Source organism: Aythya ferina, assembly GCF_964211825.1.
Source record: "Aythya ferina genome assembly, chromosome: 1".
Lineage (NCBI taxonomy): Eukaryota > Metazoa > Chordata > Aves > Anseriformes > Anatidae > Aythya > Aythya ferina.
The window spans coordinates 102,255,653-102,272,934 of NC_140296.1; the positions used below are offsets into that span (position 1 = coordinate 102,255,653).

Genomic DNA, 17,282 nt, shown 5'->3' on the forward strand with positions numbered 1-17,282 from the left:
TGGAAAAAATCTTGCTTTAGCTCAAAGTGTAGCTGTTTTCTACAGGAAACATCTCTGTTCCTTTCTCATTCTTTAACCCTTTTCATGTTTACATTCCAGGAAGAGCAGATAGCTTCATGTTGACACTTTGACTGTAAGCATATAACAATCACGTGGACTCCCTACATAGAACACCATGAAAACATGTAGAGAGAAACTACAGTCCTGTATTTTCATTGAGCCAAATACTGAAATACAATGCCGAACAGTGTCCCTGTGCATGCAACTAATCATTAAAACAGATTAAGTTAGTGTGAATGGCACTGTTAGATGCATTAAAATGTAAGCCAGGCAAACTGAGGCCTGTGCTTTTCTCTTGCAATGTACTTATGTCCCTAAGCAACAGCACAAACGGTATTTGCATCTTAAGAGGAGAAGGTGATCACAGGAGCTGCAACATTTATTTTATGTACTACATGCATCGAAAAGAAGTAACTCTATGCATGAAAGATGCATTATTCTGGAGTCTTCGAAAGTGGATTACTGATCAGCACACTCGTACTCTGGCGCGAACACATCCATCTAAAGAATTACAGATAAAAGCAAGTGCACTTTAAAGCCACATCCTAGGTTAATCCAACTAAGTTAAATAATTAATGTTAGGATTGACAGTCTGCCACCTTGAGAGTTTCTAAATCACAAGAAAACCCAGGGAAATAAATGGGAATACTGGCAGGGAAACACACCCCTTAGTGAAAGAGTGATGGATTCTGGCCCAAGGTTAATTAATAACCCATTAGAAAGGATGTTTATAGCAAAAAATAAGAATGGTCTGACCCATCCTAGGTAGCCTGCTTTCATTCAGATTGTAATGATAAAAAAAAAAAAGAAAAAAAAAGAAAGCTTGCAAATTGGACTGATGGATTTTAAACTGCCAAAAAAAGGCTCCTGTTGCACAAGTGATGCCTGACTGACACAGAACCTAATGTTTCAACTATTTACAGCTATAAAAGCAAGCCAGGCACTTTTTTTTCCCCCACTTCTGGAGCAACTCCTTCCACAAACCATCCAAGGCATCCTTTTTGGCAGGCTCCTGTGATGTAGAAAAGCAGGAGAGCTCGAACTAACGGAAAGTCATGCAGTTATTTTTTTCGTACTTGGGGAAGAAAAAAATAAAAAAAGAAAACACCAAACCCAGACCGCTGAGGGAATATTCTTACAGAAGAACTTCATTGCATAAACTCTACCACATGTCTACTACAGCAATGTCCCTTAACGACCTCTGGCAATGCAACTAATTAGCAACTGGACAGGGAGTGAGGCACAGCTCCGCGTGGGTGACTGGTAGGATGTGACCCTCAGCTGCTCAGGACAGCCACTTCTCACTTGAGGAACAGGAAAGAGGCTGCATCCCCTCACCAGCAGCCCAACTCACTTGACTTCTCCAGCTCTGTTTACCTGCGGTTTGCATTTACGTCCCAGCCTCGAACCACAAGCGCTGCTGGCTTCCACTGCAGCGGAGCTACCCTTTCATGCTGGAAATAGCATGTCGACCCACTCAGCGAGGAAGTCACATGTACTTTTAAGGTGTTCTGCACCAGTTTTGTTAACAGCAGAAGGGGTTCATGTGGGGACTGACACAGGGTAGGGAGTGCCACCAGCCCCTTGAACAGACCATCCCCCAGAGAGAGGGTGTGAAAAGCCTGCTAGGGAAGGACACAGCGTCATCTCTCAAGAGGGGATATGTTGGACGGCGCCAGCTGAGCCCCCTGATCAGACAAGTTGCCACCTCCCCAGCCTGGCAGAAGTCCCAGCACCACACCGATGTGGACAACCACTGACCCGTGGTGGGACAACCTTGCAGGGGAGGGCACACGCACAGGCACAGCCTCAACGTGCCAGGTTTCCGGCCCCACTTCATCCATCCCTGGTGGCAGTGCACTTGTGTGCTGGTCTCTGCAAGAGATGCAGCACAACCCAACCAAAAGCCAAGGTCATGAGTGAGAGGGCAATCACCAGGTGTGGCACAGCGTTGCAGCTCCAAGGCAGCCCTCAAACATGGGAGAGCCCAAGGACTGCCAGGGTGTCCCTGTTGTGCGCATCCCAGGATGCCTGCGGGATGGTGAGCGGCCGTCGGGTGCCCTGTTGGAGACGTCGTGCTGTTGAGGTTCACCTACCTCGCGTGTGAAGAGGATGGCGGCGTCGTAGTGCTCGTCGTGGTCGTCGTCGAGGCGGTTGTGCTGGTGCTGCCACTTGCAGAAGTTCTTGAGGGTGGTGGCGGCATTACGGTTGACCTCCAGCCCCTTCTCCTTCTCGCCCAAGACCACCACCTTCACCACGGCCAGCCGCACGTGGTTCTCCAGGCTGGCGTGCGCGTACAGCCGGGAGGCGATGGAGGCCAAGGTGAGCAGGTAGTGCTGCAGCCCCTTGCCGTACTTGCGCGCCATCGAGGCGTCGGCCACCAGCAGCAGCTCCACCTGCCGGGCCCGGGAGACGGAGCGGCGCCGCCGCCGCCTCCGGCCGCCCCCCGCCGCCCCCTCGACCGCCACCGCGTCGCGGGTCCCGCAGCTGTGGCGGGCGGGCAGCGCCTGGAAGCTGAAGCGGTCCCTGCGGAAGAGGTGGGGGACGCGGGCCGGGCTCTCCCCGTAGATGCCGGCCGCCTCCCCGCCGCGCCGCGCCGGCTTCACGGTGTAGCGGGCGCGCCCCACGGCGAAGTAGCCGTCGAGGCCGCCGCAGAGGTTGAAGACGGCGAGGGAGCGGGGGCTGCCGTCCACCGTGCCGCGGTAGGAGCAGCGAGCCGGGGTCCCGTCCCGAGCCCCCAGCGCCTCGTCGCGCTCCAGGTCGAGGAGGAAGCGGCGGCCGCCGGCGTAGAGGACGTAGCCCGCCCTGCCGCCCCCCGCGTAGGTCGGGTCGAGGCGCTGCACGACGCCGTTGGCCCCGCGGGGCGGCCCCGGGGGAGGGCCGCGACGGGACGGGGGAGGCGGCGGCGGCGGCCGGGCTCCGGCGGCAGGTGCCGGCGGCTGGGTCGCGGCGAGGTGCAGCTGGGCGGCCAGCAGCAGGGAGAGCAGCCCCCGCAGCATGCCTGGCTCGGCGGCGGCGGAGCGAGCAGCGGTGGCGATAACAGGAACGGGGGGAGAAGGAGGGAGAGGGGGAGAGGGAGAGGAGAGAGAGAGAAGAGGCGAGTTGTCCCTCCCGAGCGCGAGTCAAGTGTGGGTGGGAGAGGTAAGGATGTCAACAAAAGCCGCTCGCGTGTGAACTTTGTGTTTCTCTGCAGGGAAGAGCCGGGAGCACATGGAAGGAGAGAGAGAGGCGAAAATCCCAAATCGCTGCTGCTGGGCAGGCAGAGGGGGGGTTGTGGGGGAGAGGAAAAGGAGGAGAGGAGGCTCGGAGCCGGCAAGCGGAGAAGTTTGAGCACTTCCCACTCCTCTTGCACTTCTCCGCTGTAGTCACTGGATCATCACCATCAGCAGCAGCAGCAGCAGCGGCAGGGGCAGGGGGCAGGTCTGCCGCGACTCGGCACTTTCTCGGGCTCCGGTGGCTCCCTTTCTTTCCTTTGCCCCCTTTTGTTTTGAAGAGAAGAAGGAGAAGGGGAGAGAAGAAAATCAGGCACCAAAAGCCGTCTCGATCGTCTCCGGTGAGATGATGGTTAAAAAGGAGGAAAAAAAAAAAAAAAGACGAAGAAGCAGAAAACGTCCCGGATTTTTGTGCGAGCCCCCTCCCTTTATCTTTTTCTGTTGTTGTTGTTATCCCCAGTCTGCCGATGTGAACAAGAGGAGAAGGGAGAGAAATGTGAAGATGAGAGGAGGTGGAACAATGAATTTATAGCGGAATGCCATCCTGCAATGGCAATTTCAACAATTCGTCACTGCAGGCTGCCTCTTAAAGGGAGAGCTTCAAAACCACCACTCCCACACTTCCTTCTCATTTAATCAGACAGAGGGAGAGAAACTTGAGGGGAGGGGGAAAGGCGGGGGGGGGGGGGGGGGGGGCGCGGGGGGAGGAGAAGAGGAGGGAGAAGGAGCGAGGGAGAGGGCGGCAGGGGAACGAGCGAGAGGGAGGAAGCCGGGGAGGGCAGGAGTGAGCGGCCGAAAATGTTTGTGCACGGAAAACACCAGATTTCCTTTGAATCGCTTTAAAGCCGCAACGGAGCCCGCCGGTTTGATATTTCACAACTGGCCGGGGGCGCTCGGGCCGTGCTTACCTCCCGGCGCTGCCGCTCATCCGGAGCCTCGGGGGGGAGGGCTGAGGCAGCCTCGCCCCCGGCTGCCGGGGGGGCCGGGAAGCGGCCGGAGCCGTCCGGGGGTCCCGCGGGCTCCCACCGTCTCTGGGCTGCCCCCCCGGGCTCGTCCCCTGCCCCCGCACCTTGCCGGGGCCAGCGGCAGCGCCGAGCGTCGTCCTCCCCTTCCTTTGTCTCCGCGGCCGCGGCTCGCCCTGCGCCCAGGCTGTCATTAAGTCCCGGCAAGCTGTCATCTAGTTTGGGCAGACCGTGATTTCCCCCGAGCCCCCGAGGAGGAGAGAGGGCGGGGAAGAGTTAGCGCTCGCTTTGACCTTACGGATGACTTCAGATGCTTAGATCATCCCCCGCGGGCTGACACACGCGTCCACTCGCGCCGTGCCCCCCTGCCCCCTTTCCCCCACCTCCGCGCTCCGACAGGACAGCACAAAGGGCAGATGTCAGGGCTGACTTTTTCATCTGTCCTGCCCACGCTGGCGCTGCCTCTAGGCAGAACAGACGGGCAGCGGCTCGCTCAGGACAGCGACCTGAGCGCACGACCCCCGCCGAGGTGCCCCCTCCAGCAGCCGGTGCCCCTTCGTGCCTCCGTCTCCCGGCAGGCACAAGGATGCTCTCGGCTCCCGCTGTGCCTCGAGCCGGGTGCCGGGAGCAGGTGCTCCGTAGCTGCGGGACTCCAAGAGGGAGGCAGCTTCCCAGCCCCGCCCGAGCCTGCAATCAGCCCCCCGCCCCGACAGCTCCGGCTGCAAGGGGTTGATGTGTGCGGGGCTAGGCCCGTGGCGGTGGGATGCTCGAGGTGGCACACCGGTGCTCTACCTCCAGAGCCTGCAAAGAACAGGTTAACTGGTGCCACGAACGATTCAAATAATAATATTCCCGGCTAAAAGATTACATTAACATACACCAAATCTTTAATTAGATCACCCTGGGGTTATGCTTATGAAATATTTAACGCACCAGAGTTTTGCAGGTGTTCTTCTTTTCTTTTCCCATTTTTTTTTTTCCTTCTGGAAACAGTGATACCTGCAAACAAAAGTTCATTTCTCAGACTCCTGGTACTTCTTTTTCTACATTTCAGCATTTTGCCATCACCAAAGTTCTTGACTGGAGTCAGTAAATTCCAAAACTGAGTTATATATCAGGAAGGTCACATGACATTTTTTGGGCATTTATCCAAGGCTACTCAACATTTTTTCAAATTTAAACATTTTCTCAGTTATTTTTAAAAAGTTATAAAGTTATTTTTTCTTTTTCTTCTCTTCTCTTCTCTTCTCTTCTCTTCTCTTCTCTTCTCTTCTCTTCTCTTCTCTTCTCTTCTCTTCTCTTCTCTTCTCTTCTCTTCTCTTCTCTCTCTTTTTTCTTTTTATTCTCTCTGTCTCTCTTGCTCTAAAGGGAGGCAAAGACAGAGAAGAATAAGACATGTTTTGATTAAAAGAAGAACCTGTAATTTGTCTTCCACTTTTTCTTGGATGACTTTTAGTTTTCATTTAAGCCTAGTGTTCAGCAACACCAAAATTTTTATTGACTTCAGTGGGACCTGATCAAGTCCTGGATTCACATATATGTTTAGGTCCAAACTCCCCAATACCTCTGGGAGAGGTGCTAAAGATGAGATCTGTAATACGGAATGTAGTTTGGATAACAACCTCAGAAACTCTCATTAAAAAAATGTTAGTTTGTTCATGAATAGGCATATAGCACACAAGAGGCCACTGTAACATTCTCCCATGCTACAGCATAATTCCAGCTGTCCAGCTAGTTGGACAGTTGTAGTTAGCCTAGGAAAAAGAGAAATGCTTAGATGAGTTAATGGTAATTAAATGGTGCGTCTCATTGCTTGTCTGCTGTGTTGATTTCCCAACTGAGATGAAAAGCTGGATAACTTTCCACAACGTCCTATTTCACCAGGCAAGGATCTAGGTTTTCCAGGAAGATACAAATTAACCCATGCAGATTACTCCATAGATTATGAAGTATTTCCTATTTACATTTCGAAACTGTAATAACTCATCAGTGCAACAGTGGAAAGATAGGTCAATCATGCCTCATATAACAAGAGGAAGCCTCTTCTAGTCTGAGACTCTTGAAGTTGAAGGATAAATCACTTAAACGAGTTGTCTTCTTTTTCCTCCCAGTTTTGCCCTCTTAGACCCTTTTTACAGTTACAGCATACCCTTTAAACAAGAAAGCCTGTTAGCATGTTCCAAGTTGTAGATGGCACTAAATCCTTCTCAAAAAGTTCTGACCTGGAAATCACAAAACTGACCTTTTCTAACTGAGAGATAGAGAGCCACAAATCCTCAATTAGCTTTAAGGCACAACTTAAGTTTTGTGCACTTTGGACCAAATTCCATCCTGATGTAAAAACATGCAGTCCTCTTGAGTCTGCAAACTGCTTTCATTAAGGCTGCATTTCAGCCTTTGGATTTGTCCATGAAATTTAATTCTTAATTATGCTTAACTCTTTCTTCTAGGGAATTAACTTTTCTTCAGGTTTTGTTGTTTAGGTGTTAAGAATGCCTGTAATTGCACAGATGAATCGATATGGGAGATAATAGCTTTTTATTGTTGTTTTCTATAAAACTATATGAAGACTGAATCAAACACAAGAAAATCCCCCGCTCAATATGTTCTAAAGTAATATAAAGCATGCATCATTTGATAAACTTTGATCTACACAAACCTGATGGTGGGAACTGGACCAGGTTTTGGCAAGTTCCAATCCAAGCATCTACCTGCAGCAACATGCTTCCTAACATGGGGCAGCTTTGTCTCTCCTGAAAATAGAAAGCCTCTGTTTACTTTACGGGACATTTTAAATATGGATGTCATCAGGATCAAGCTCACGTGACAGGAAGCTGTTCCAGTCTTTATCTCCCACAAGTCTTTATCTATCAGTGATACTTAACCACCTTTCAAATTCACCATGGTTTATTGGTCTTGTCAGCAGTTTTAGCAATCCAAACATGATTATAATGGTCAAGTTTATTCATTTTAAAGATTTCCTATGGTGATGCATTAAAACCACTGAAGGCATTTATTTCTAAACTGCTCATTATTAAATAAAATACTCATTATAAGTCATTTTGCAAAGAAGTTTCAAAAATGTATATTTTTGGTTAATGTTCTGGAAATGTCTAGATATATTGGTATTTGGAATAAGCTATACAGCTTTTGACTCTTATCCTAGGAAAACGACATAGTCTAAGTTGTCCCTTATTTGGACTATGTGTCTTTAAGTGGCTTAAATGTTTTTGGAAACCCATTCAGGATGGAGACCTCCTGGTAGTTGTTTTGACTGAGTCTAACTCATGCTTTTTGATATTGAAGTAGGATTGTGGTTGATAAATAAGCCAACATCACCATTACTGGTGTACCTTCCCACCAGTCTTACCAGATGAGTCGGAAACTGAGTGCTTCTGGAGACCGAGCAAACTTCTTCCTCTTTCTCATATTGCACGTGGCAAAGACAGTAGTGAGAAGTTTGCTCTTGGCTGCACATTGTCTCATTTCAGGGCTGGCATTTCCTCTGTATGTGGTTGTCATTTCTATGGAGACCAGGCTGAAGTTTTTGTAGACCCTAAATTATTTATTTAAAGGTCTAGTAATGAAAATTCAGACTAACTTCAGAAAACTCAAACAATTAGAAAATATTTTCATTATGAAAACACACCGACTGGTGTTCCTAGGTGTGTGAACTCCTGAATGGCATTCGTACCTCTGACAAGCCACCACTGCACATGACCAGCAGCTGTGGCTGATGTAACTGGCCACCTTTACAATAAAAATGTCTTCAGTTACAAGAAAACTATGAGCTTAAAGTAGTTGTATTTGGTAAAAAATGTAAGTGTTTTGGGTGTGAAGCACTGTAGCTTTAAGGCAAAATGTTTTACTTGCTTCTTTATGGTCAATGACATCTTCTTCAACTAGAGCCATGTGGGAGCAAAGGAGACGCCTTTGGCTTGGGGTTTATGTTTTTATAAGTGGCATGTGTAAGTAATGTATCAAGTATATAACAGTTCCAGCAGGCTGAAAATTTTACATTTGACATCAGCTCCATTTTTCTATAAGGGCTAAGGAGGCAGCCTTAAGGGGTGCAGTGTTAAAGCTGGGTTGGGCACAGCTTAAATAGCTGTATTGTTTTAGTGTAACAACACAAGAATATTGTGAATTTGTGGGTACCGTATCAAATTAAAAAAGGAAATTGTTTGAGGCCTGGCCAGAAGTCAAATTATTAAGGTATCCACTTATAGGGAGGAAAAGAAAAAGCTAGTGAGATTTTTGTAAGATTAATCATATATAAAAATGTATCACATAATAAAAATATATCTCTTGCCTGCATAGCAGTATCTGGAGGAGGGGTGTGTTTACTGATTGAAAGAAGGTACATGTATGACATTGTCCAGTCAGGAGGAAAAGAAGGTGCAAATGACAAATCATATTTCCTAGGTATTGACCTAGAGAAAAGACTGGAATTCAGTCCCTCACCTTTCCACAACTGATGCAAGAAATGAACTCACATAAACCATAACAAAAATGAATAATTGTGACCATTGAACCTACTACAAATTTTGTTTAAAAACACATGTTGGGTGGAGGTAGTGTTCTGCAGGAAGTATCAGATGTTAGTGTAGTAAGTATAAGACACTTATCCTTATTATTATTATTATTTTTTTTTTCTGAACAGCAGCAACATAATCAGAGGAAGGGTAAGATGTTAAACCTATAAAAAATGACACTTGTTATAAAAATACCTTTTAGGAGTGCAAGATATGCACATGATGTATTCTACAGCTGTTCTTTCAGAAGACTAGAAGGCCTGAAAAACTCTGGAGTCTAGTTTGTATGAAGAGCAGCAGACATTTAATTAATCTCAGTCCTAGAATTTTATAGCCAATATGTGGCCTCTGAACATCTCTGCTCTAGTTAGCGGAACATCTGTAGTAGAAAAACAGAACTTAAATAAATCCAAGTATACATGTACCCCTCCAAACCTCACCCCTTTTTATGGTTATTTCTTTAAACATTTTTCCAAAGATTTGTATATTCAGCTTCTCTCTGTCCTCCCTGCTGTAATGAGCCATGTCTAAACAAAAAACAATTCAGTACAGATTTAGCAGGCAAATAACCTGTTCTCCTCCCCTCTACCCAAATCTTCATTCTTTTTTTTTTTGCACATAGGCCAGGTATATGTTCTTGCATATATCCTGAAATAAATAGCTGGATCTGAAATACTGGGGCAATTACAATAAAATAAGTGCTTTTTTTTTTTTTATTATTAATTAAATATAATAATAAAAAAAAAAAACACATAAGTAGTTCTCAAGTAATACAAATTGGGATAGTTCCATGTGGGCAAACTGTTAGAGGCATAGCTTTATGAATTTACACATCCATAAATGATATTCCAGTACTGTAGGTGGAATATCTTTTTCCATGTCATTGGAGGCATAAACCAGAAAATGTACTTCCCTAGACTTCAAAGTTAAAACTGAAAGAGTGATTAAAGAGACATTTAAAACAAACATTCAATTGCCAGATCTCACCTGGCATTAATACACACACGGCACCACTTAAGATATCAAGTTCTGGTTGCCGTGCACACAGATTTTTCCATCTGAATCCCAGTTGCACTGGAACTCGAGGAGAGAGAATTTTGCAGGTCCTCTGAAGCAGGAGGCGGGGGGGAGCACTGTCAGGTGGCACCACTGCCTGGCACAGATCTCCCTGTTACTTGCCCTCACTCAAAATACAACCTCTTCCATGAAAGGGAGAGTTTGAGAGCTTACTTCCTTTCCTACGGAAATGTCTGTAACAGCAACCTATGGTTGGAAACTTTTTGTGAACACTTCTTTGTCTTGTCCTTTGTCTCAGAAGGCTCATGGGTGTGCACAGGGCACATCTGTGGGATGGTCATGAATGTGCTTCTGGAGTGACTCTCCCAGTCATTTCTGCTTCCTCTGCTCTGGTGTGCCTTAGGTAGAGGTCATCGAGCACACAAATGGGATCCATTTGGGATGAAACAAAACCAGAAGGTATGCTTCAATGGGCATACAAGGCACGTAACTGCATTAGAGATAACTCAAATAAATCCACTTATTCTCCTCCTATTCTGTATTCCCCCTCCTCCACCTGCAATACTCGTTAAAGCAGACAGTCATTGTTACTACTGTTGAGGAGCATCAGAGGGATGAAAACAGGCTGCAGTATCAGCCAAATGATGCACAATATTCCTTCCCAATTGCAAATGTTTTAGACACTTCTGCAGGCTAGGACGTTGAACAAAACAATGATAAGAGAAGACATACGTAAGACAGGGAGGTAGTCTTTTGAAAATATTTTACCATCTTTAATGCTGGAAAGCATACATTATAATGATTAACACTTATCCTGTAAGGCATGCACCCCCATCAAAAGGGCCAGGAGGTCCATGTAACATGGAAATGCTTTGTTAGTCTTATTCTGAGGGCTTAAATGGTTCTCAAGAGGTGCATAAGACTCATGCTGCCTTGGGCATAAGGGTACAATTCACCCTAAAAGAAGAGACCTAGCATAAGTCTCATCACAGCTGCAATATTCATTTCTGGAATGCACCCAGCAGGTCTTATCCAAGCCACTACAGACAGGCAGTTTGAGTTTTTCCAGTTCCTAATGATTACACAGTATCCTGGAGTCACTTGGACAATTTCCACTGAGAGTGAAACTCTTTGTATTTAATATCCCCCTAAAATAAAAGTGGTAGAAGAAAAGGGCCTCAATCTTTTTCTTCTTTTATTGCTTGTGTTGAAAAGGTTTAGCCCACAGGGGTTGGAGCACTGGGCAAAACTACAAAATATGCAGCACATCCTGTTACACTGAAGTGGGCAGATCCTCTCTAGTAACAACCAGACTGGTACAATGGAAGACTTTGTCTAGTTTTCCTGATCATATGGTATTATAGCATGCATAGTATTTCATTATGGTTTCCATTTCAGGAAGTGAAATGGTGGAAATCCCTAAGTATCATGACTCCATTTTCACCATTGCTCCAGGGGGAGTGGGGGGTGGGGTGTTAAAGGAGTGGGCAAATCTCGCTGGAGCTGTATTACATGATACTGTAACGTACCACAGGAAATTATTCCCCACTCTGCTGGAAACTCAGAATGTCATCAAATATAAGTCTTGACAAACTTCAGCTACTATGTTGCAAAGAAATTTGCAGATAAATAAACAAATGGAGTTACCAGCAGATATATCCTATGGGCAGAGCAAAGAATAGCTTGATCTTATGTTGATCTGAGCAACCAGTCTAGCAAAATCCATGTACCATGAAGTTCAGTGAAAGAAAAATCAGAGCAGGTCCACTAGACAGCAACCATACCTTCAGTATGCATCATTCTAAAAAATGCCATTCCTACCTCATCTGACGTGGAATAGATCTACAAAGCAGTGTGCAAAAGACAGGCACCCATGGAGGCAGCTTACCTCTCAACACAGTATAAAAATATGGGTATTAGGACAAGGGCAAAAAACCTCTGTATCAACCAAAATTTCTGTTCTCCTATTTAATCTGAGTTACAGAAATTTCATCATAGCTTCAAAGCTTGTTCCTAAATTACCTACCATCTCTCTGAACCCTTCTGTTTCTCTGCTCCTCTGCCTGTAATATTTTCAGATATTTTTTCTCCCACGAGGGCATTTTGAAATGCACATGTCACGGTCCAGATCATAACCACACCACGCAGCCTCCTTTCCTCCCTGAGGTTTACGGGGTTTTATATTCTCCAGTATGAACTGAAAAATGTGTATACTCAAGCCCTTGCCAATGAACAGCATGACTTTCCATGCTTCATAAAAACTCACCCATCCCCTGTGTAGCAAAGCCATTCTCCTTTGCACAGAGCAGAAGTTTGCTACTTCAAAACACAGAAACCATATGGTGACATGTTTTAAAAGAAAACATAAAAAAAACACAGTAAGAAACAAAACAAACCTTCTTCTCCCATCCTTCCCAACCAGAACCCAACTTTTTCACACAGGAAACTAGACCAATGTGATCACCTGGTCTACCACAAGGTTCTCTCTGCTGTTGCATAAGAAAGAATGAAAGTTAGCACTGTATTTGTGTTTGGCAACTTTAAGTTTTCCTGTTGTCAGCCTTTCCACCTTCTAATGTGGTCAGTGCCTTATGCCCTAAGCAGTGAGAGGGCAGAAGGGTGTTAAGAGGGTGTTAAGGGGTAGTTGTGTTTGAGCCTCTTCCTCTGCTGTGGCTGGGAAGGTCTTAAAGCTGAGCCTCCAGGCTATGTGCAGGGGTGTGTGTACATGGTTGGGTTTGAGAGGGGTCACATGCTTACACCCAAAATATACAACTTGACCCACTGCCTAATGACGCCACTGGACTTCTCTGATTTTCTCCCTAGCTGGAACAGATTATTTCTAAAAAAAGTTTCTAAACATGATTTTAATATTTCCAGGGAGGAGATGACAGCCATTGGGGTTCCCACACTTATTAACCTACACCATTTAAAAGTTGCGGCTGACTTTTAGTCAGAATTCATTTAGCTTCAGTGCTCAGCCATTACACTTTATTAAACTTTTGCCTGCCAGTCTGAAGAATCTGCTACTTTTTCCCTAGTTTGTAAAATCACAAATAATGGCCATGTTGCTCTAACCTTTTCTTTGAGAGGCTATAATGCAATAAGTAACTTGTGCCTATGCAAACATATTTTTCAATACTTCAGTCATTCTCAGGTTCCTTCTCTTAGCCTCCTTCAATTTAGCAAATCCTCTCTAAGCTGCAGCTACTGCATCTGGATAAAGTGACACTGCTCACGCCAGTGTAGAATACACATACAGCTTGACTTGCTGTAACCCCATTGGGCAGTGAATCACACTGGGAGCTCACATTAGCTATTAGCTGCCACAGCCTCTTCCTCGTGGGGCTTCTTCAGAGTCCCCGCTTCTCTGGAGAGCATGTTCCTCTTCTAAGGCCAGGGCTTGCATTCTTTGTTTCCAGATGTGTTGCTTTGCCAAGTAGCTATTCTTCAGGATCCTAAATTCATGTCAGTGACCAGCCTGATTTAAAGCTTAGACTGCCTCCTGAAATTATTTTATGATTATACGCCTATTTCTAGGTCACTGATAAAAATACAAAATTGCGTTGTGCCAAGAATAATGGTCTTTGGTATGCAGCAGAAAAGTCTGGCTTGATAATGAGCTCTTCTTTACAATCACATGTTGAGGTCTATCAGTTTTCGACAGTCAACATTTGCTGCATATTTTCTATGCGTAGGCAAATCCACATGAACCACACTGAGCAACTACACTGTAATAAGGCTGAATAATAGCCGTCTGTCTTACAGTGACTTTCTTTTCCTCTGTCTGCTGGAGCGTTTGTGATTCAGGCCCCATGGTTGCTGTCTAGAACATTGCTGCTGGGGTCTCACTGAGCAATGTGATGCTTCCTGGGTGGCAATGACAGACGTGACCTCACTCCAGCTCTGTTTTGTCTGCTCATACTTACATGCTTCTACTTATAGAGCTCAAGTAGCACCTCCCTCCTGTATATCTCAGAGACACACAAAAACCCATCTTTTCCTGTCTGCATCTTCTGAAGAACTCCTCCTGGTAACTTCTCATTGCAGATGTTTTCCTCTTACTCAGAAGGTCTGCCTACACTTTCGTGTGACCTTCACCTCATAACTCTACTCATAAGTTGAACTCAGACCTGTTTCTAGTGAAGGGCAACATAGCTGTCTCACTTCCTGTTATATTTTAAGAATTATGGTGAAAGACATTTGGTGAGGGAAGGAAAATCTGCATATTCTCAATAAAAAAGACTTAACACATATCACTGTGCATATAGTGTATTATCCATTTCCATTTCCCCTTAGGGAGTCAAAGCTGAGGCCCTGAATTCAATTTTATTTATTTATTTATTTATTTTGAATCTGCATGTTCATTAACTGTGATACAGAGTAGTCCTCATTATAGCTGACAAGGGAATTATGATGCAGCAGAGTCTTGCTCCCACTTTGCACATGAGGAAATTAATGACTGCACAAAAACACAAGGCAGTGGTGTATCAGACTGTCTGTTCTCTGCTGTATAGCCCCTGTAGACCTTTCTCCTCTCTCATTTGGTTAAACCTGTTTTTACAAGCACCCAGAACAACTCAGCTCAATTGTTCCTGCTGCTCCTGCTCTGCAAACCCAAAGTGACTCCTTCACATATTTCTCTTGAAGCAGTGACATGCATGGGGCAGAGGCAAAATTCCAAAACAAAGTAAGCAGACACTGTTGGTCCATGAAAGCCACATGAAGTTGGAGCTCTGATGGCTTTCATTATGTTGTGGTGTAAGCACCCTATGTTCACATGGCCTGGTGAATTTTAGTAAGCTCAACCACTATTTTGAGTTTCAGAGTTTCTGCAGATTTGAAGGCAGTAGGTAGGCGTATATATTTGGCTGCACATGGTGGAGATTTTATTTTTCAGTGTTGGAAAGCAAATCTCTCACTCTTAAGCTTCTGTACTTACACTTTGCTGGGATAGCAGGGAAATGCTAGAAGAGTTATTGGTCAATAGCTCTTATAGTAAAAGTTAGTAATGTTTCCCAATAGTAAATGTTGTGGGAAAGACATGAATTCCTTTCAAGTTCTGCATCAGATTTTTTTTTTTTTTCCTTCAGTCCTTTCCTCAGATCTGGGGAATTCCAAAAAGAAGGGTTTTCGTACTGAAACCAAAGACATCTATATTGTTAATGGGACTGTCAAACTGCTGTTTTTACAATGTGTGATTCAGAGAGCTCAGCCACCCACATGCTAGCTGTAACCACAACAGGCAACACTTCAGAGCATCCTATCTGAGAATCCATCTGTACGGACATTGCAGACAGACCTGAGGCTCCTTTGCTTACGCTCCGAGCTGCCTGGAGAGGAGCCAGCTCTAATTTAGAAGTCCTGTAGACATGTTAGCTCAGTTCTGTGTTTGAGCAGATATCAAAGTCCTTGCAATCATCTGGGTTGAGATGATGCCTTGTAGGTAAGCCTCAGTCCTCAGGTGATATAGAGCATGTTGCCTCCATGGATGTCAGAAGAATTTTGCCTCAGAAGAAAAACATGTAAGGGAGTACGTGTTTCTTTACTTTCTGTTATGCATATGACATAACCCTTCCTCTTGCCCAGTGCTCAGCCTACACCCAGCTTCAGAGAATACCTGCTTGCAACCAGCAGCCTCTCCTGGGAAGATCAAGCAGCTCTCTACCAAACCCCACCCCCAAACCATCTTTCCCTTCCTTTGTACCCACTCATGCCTGGCCAAAATCCAGTCCTCAACTGAAGCTTGTAGAACTCCTTTCCTAGTACACATACTTTACAGATAAGAAAGTTAAGCTTTGCTTTAGGGAAAACAACAACAAAACAAAACAAAAAAACCCTAGCCTGAAGTCACATGTCACACCCAGAAACAATATCAAAGGCTCTTGGTCTCTGCAGACAACAAGTTTGCACCTGAATCATTTGGAAGGCAAAATCTTTTCAGGAAAAAGGCATTCATTCCAAAATACAGTATCAATTCCTTTGTTTAGTTTAGCTGAATCCCATGGTTTTGTGTTTTCATCCCTCAATCCTCCCTACCAGAGAAACAAATCTCCGGTAATTTGAACACATGTATGGTCTTCATGAACTCCCAGCATTGGTAACTTGTTCCATATTCTCAGTACCATTTGCATTAAGTAGTTCTGCCACATTCCCCCTTTACTCCCAATGCAGAGAAACAGATGGGTAAACAAAGCAAAGAATGACCATGTCTCACTGTACTTTTTTTTTTTTTTTTTTTTTTTTTTTTTACACAAACTTTGGGACTAATTAGGTCATTTTATAATAAGGGAAATTCCTGTAAAACCTTTTTTACTTCAAACAAAATGAAACATGGAAGCGTTCTGGATTACAGCATGTAAACTGATGTGGAGATAAGATAGTCTTTGTTTTGTTTGAGGCTCAGAAAGATACTTTAGGTAAAGTTCCTTGTCATTGGCAGCCTACTTACTTTACCAAAATGGAATTTAAAGCTATCATTTCCAAGATTTTTTTTTTTTTTTTTTTTTTTTCCACAACATCTTTACAGGAGCAGGAGGAAAGTGGTAGTGGGAAGTCTTTCTACATGAGGTTTGCTGAACAATTATGAAAGTTTTGTTACACTTAAAAATTGTACAGAATAACTCCTTTGTTTTTTTTTTTTTTTTTGTTTTTCCTCCCCGAAAAGTCAAACTTGTGGATGTCTGTCTTTTACATTATGTTGATGCTGCCTACAGCTTTGGAAAAACTCACCCAAAACCAAAATTCATGAAACCTCTCATCTGTAAAAAGGGTGTACTCCAAAAGGCTGTTAGGTAGCATTTTAATCAGAGCCTGAGACAACTGGTATTTTACTGACTCAGGTGACTGTGCTTAATGATTGTTAGCAGTATCTAGTGACTGTGAATGTTCAACCTGTATTTGCTTTCCCTCCTCTTTTGCCTCTGTCTGCCTCCATAAACAAGTGATGAAAACCCACCAAAAGCCAGGGAGATTTTTGTGACCTTTCAGTGCATTTGCTACACTTTGTGTTTTCCAGTTCCCTTACCTCCAGCCAGCAGCACTTTCGATAAATGTCACTAACAGGTACTGTCTCAGTATTCCTGTTGGTCTCAGTCACAGACACAGTGTCCTCTGCTTGGGCAGCATTGGTAGCATGGCCTCCAGCTGCCATGGCTGTGTGGGTTGGTGGCTTCTTTCCACCTTTCCCCATGCCCACGAGGCTGTTTGCTTCCAGCTGTGTCCTGTTAGGAAGGGCTGGTGGCTGACTCCAGGTTGATTTCTTGCTTGCCTGGAAGCCCTTCCCTGTCACGGAGCTGGGGAGGGAACAGGGATGAGGCAGGAGCGACTTCTTGTTGAGAAACAGGGGCTAAAATTAAATGAGACCAATTGCAATTATAAAAACAAATTAAAAAAAAAAAAAAAAAAAGCCTTCACAAAATAACAAAGTTGTCCTTAGCTTAATGGCCACAGTTGTTGCTGTTGTTGTTGCTATTTTTTGTTTGTTTTGTTTTTGTTTA

At 44.9% G+C, this 17,282-nt stretch overlaps 1 protein-coding gene and 1 long non-coding RNA gene across 2 annotated transcripts in view; both read right to left on the bottom strand.

Moving 5' to 3' along the window:
• ADAMTS5 (ADAM metallopeptidase with thrombospondin type 1 motif 5) overlaps positions 1-3,193 on the bottom strand; it is a 47,737-nt gene extending 44,544 nt beyond the window's left edge. Inside the window, exon 1 of the mRNA XM_084492744.1 lies at positions 2,157-3,193. Coding sequence (XP_084348870.1) covers positions 2,157-3,059 — 903 coding nt within the window. The 5' untranslated portion in view covers positions 3,060-3,193. The remainder of the gene's footprint in view (positions 1-2,156) is intronic.
• A 2,355-nt stretch (positions 3,194-5,548) lies between these two features.
• Positions 5,549-17,011, bottom strand: LOC311430352. Its single transcript, XR_014688722.1, has 3 exons — positions 16,811-17,011; positions 6,894-6,987; positions 5,549-5,596 (listed from the first exon to the last, which is right to left on the bottom strand). It is a non-coding gene; the product is annotated as an uncharacterized lncRNA (long non-coding RNA).
• Positions 17,012-17,282: the final 271 nt, after the last annotated feature.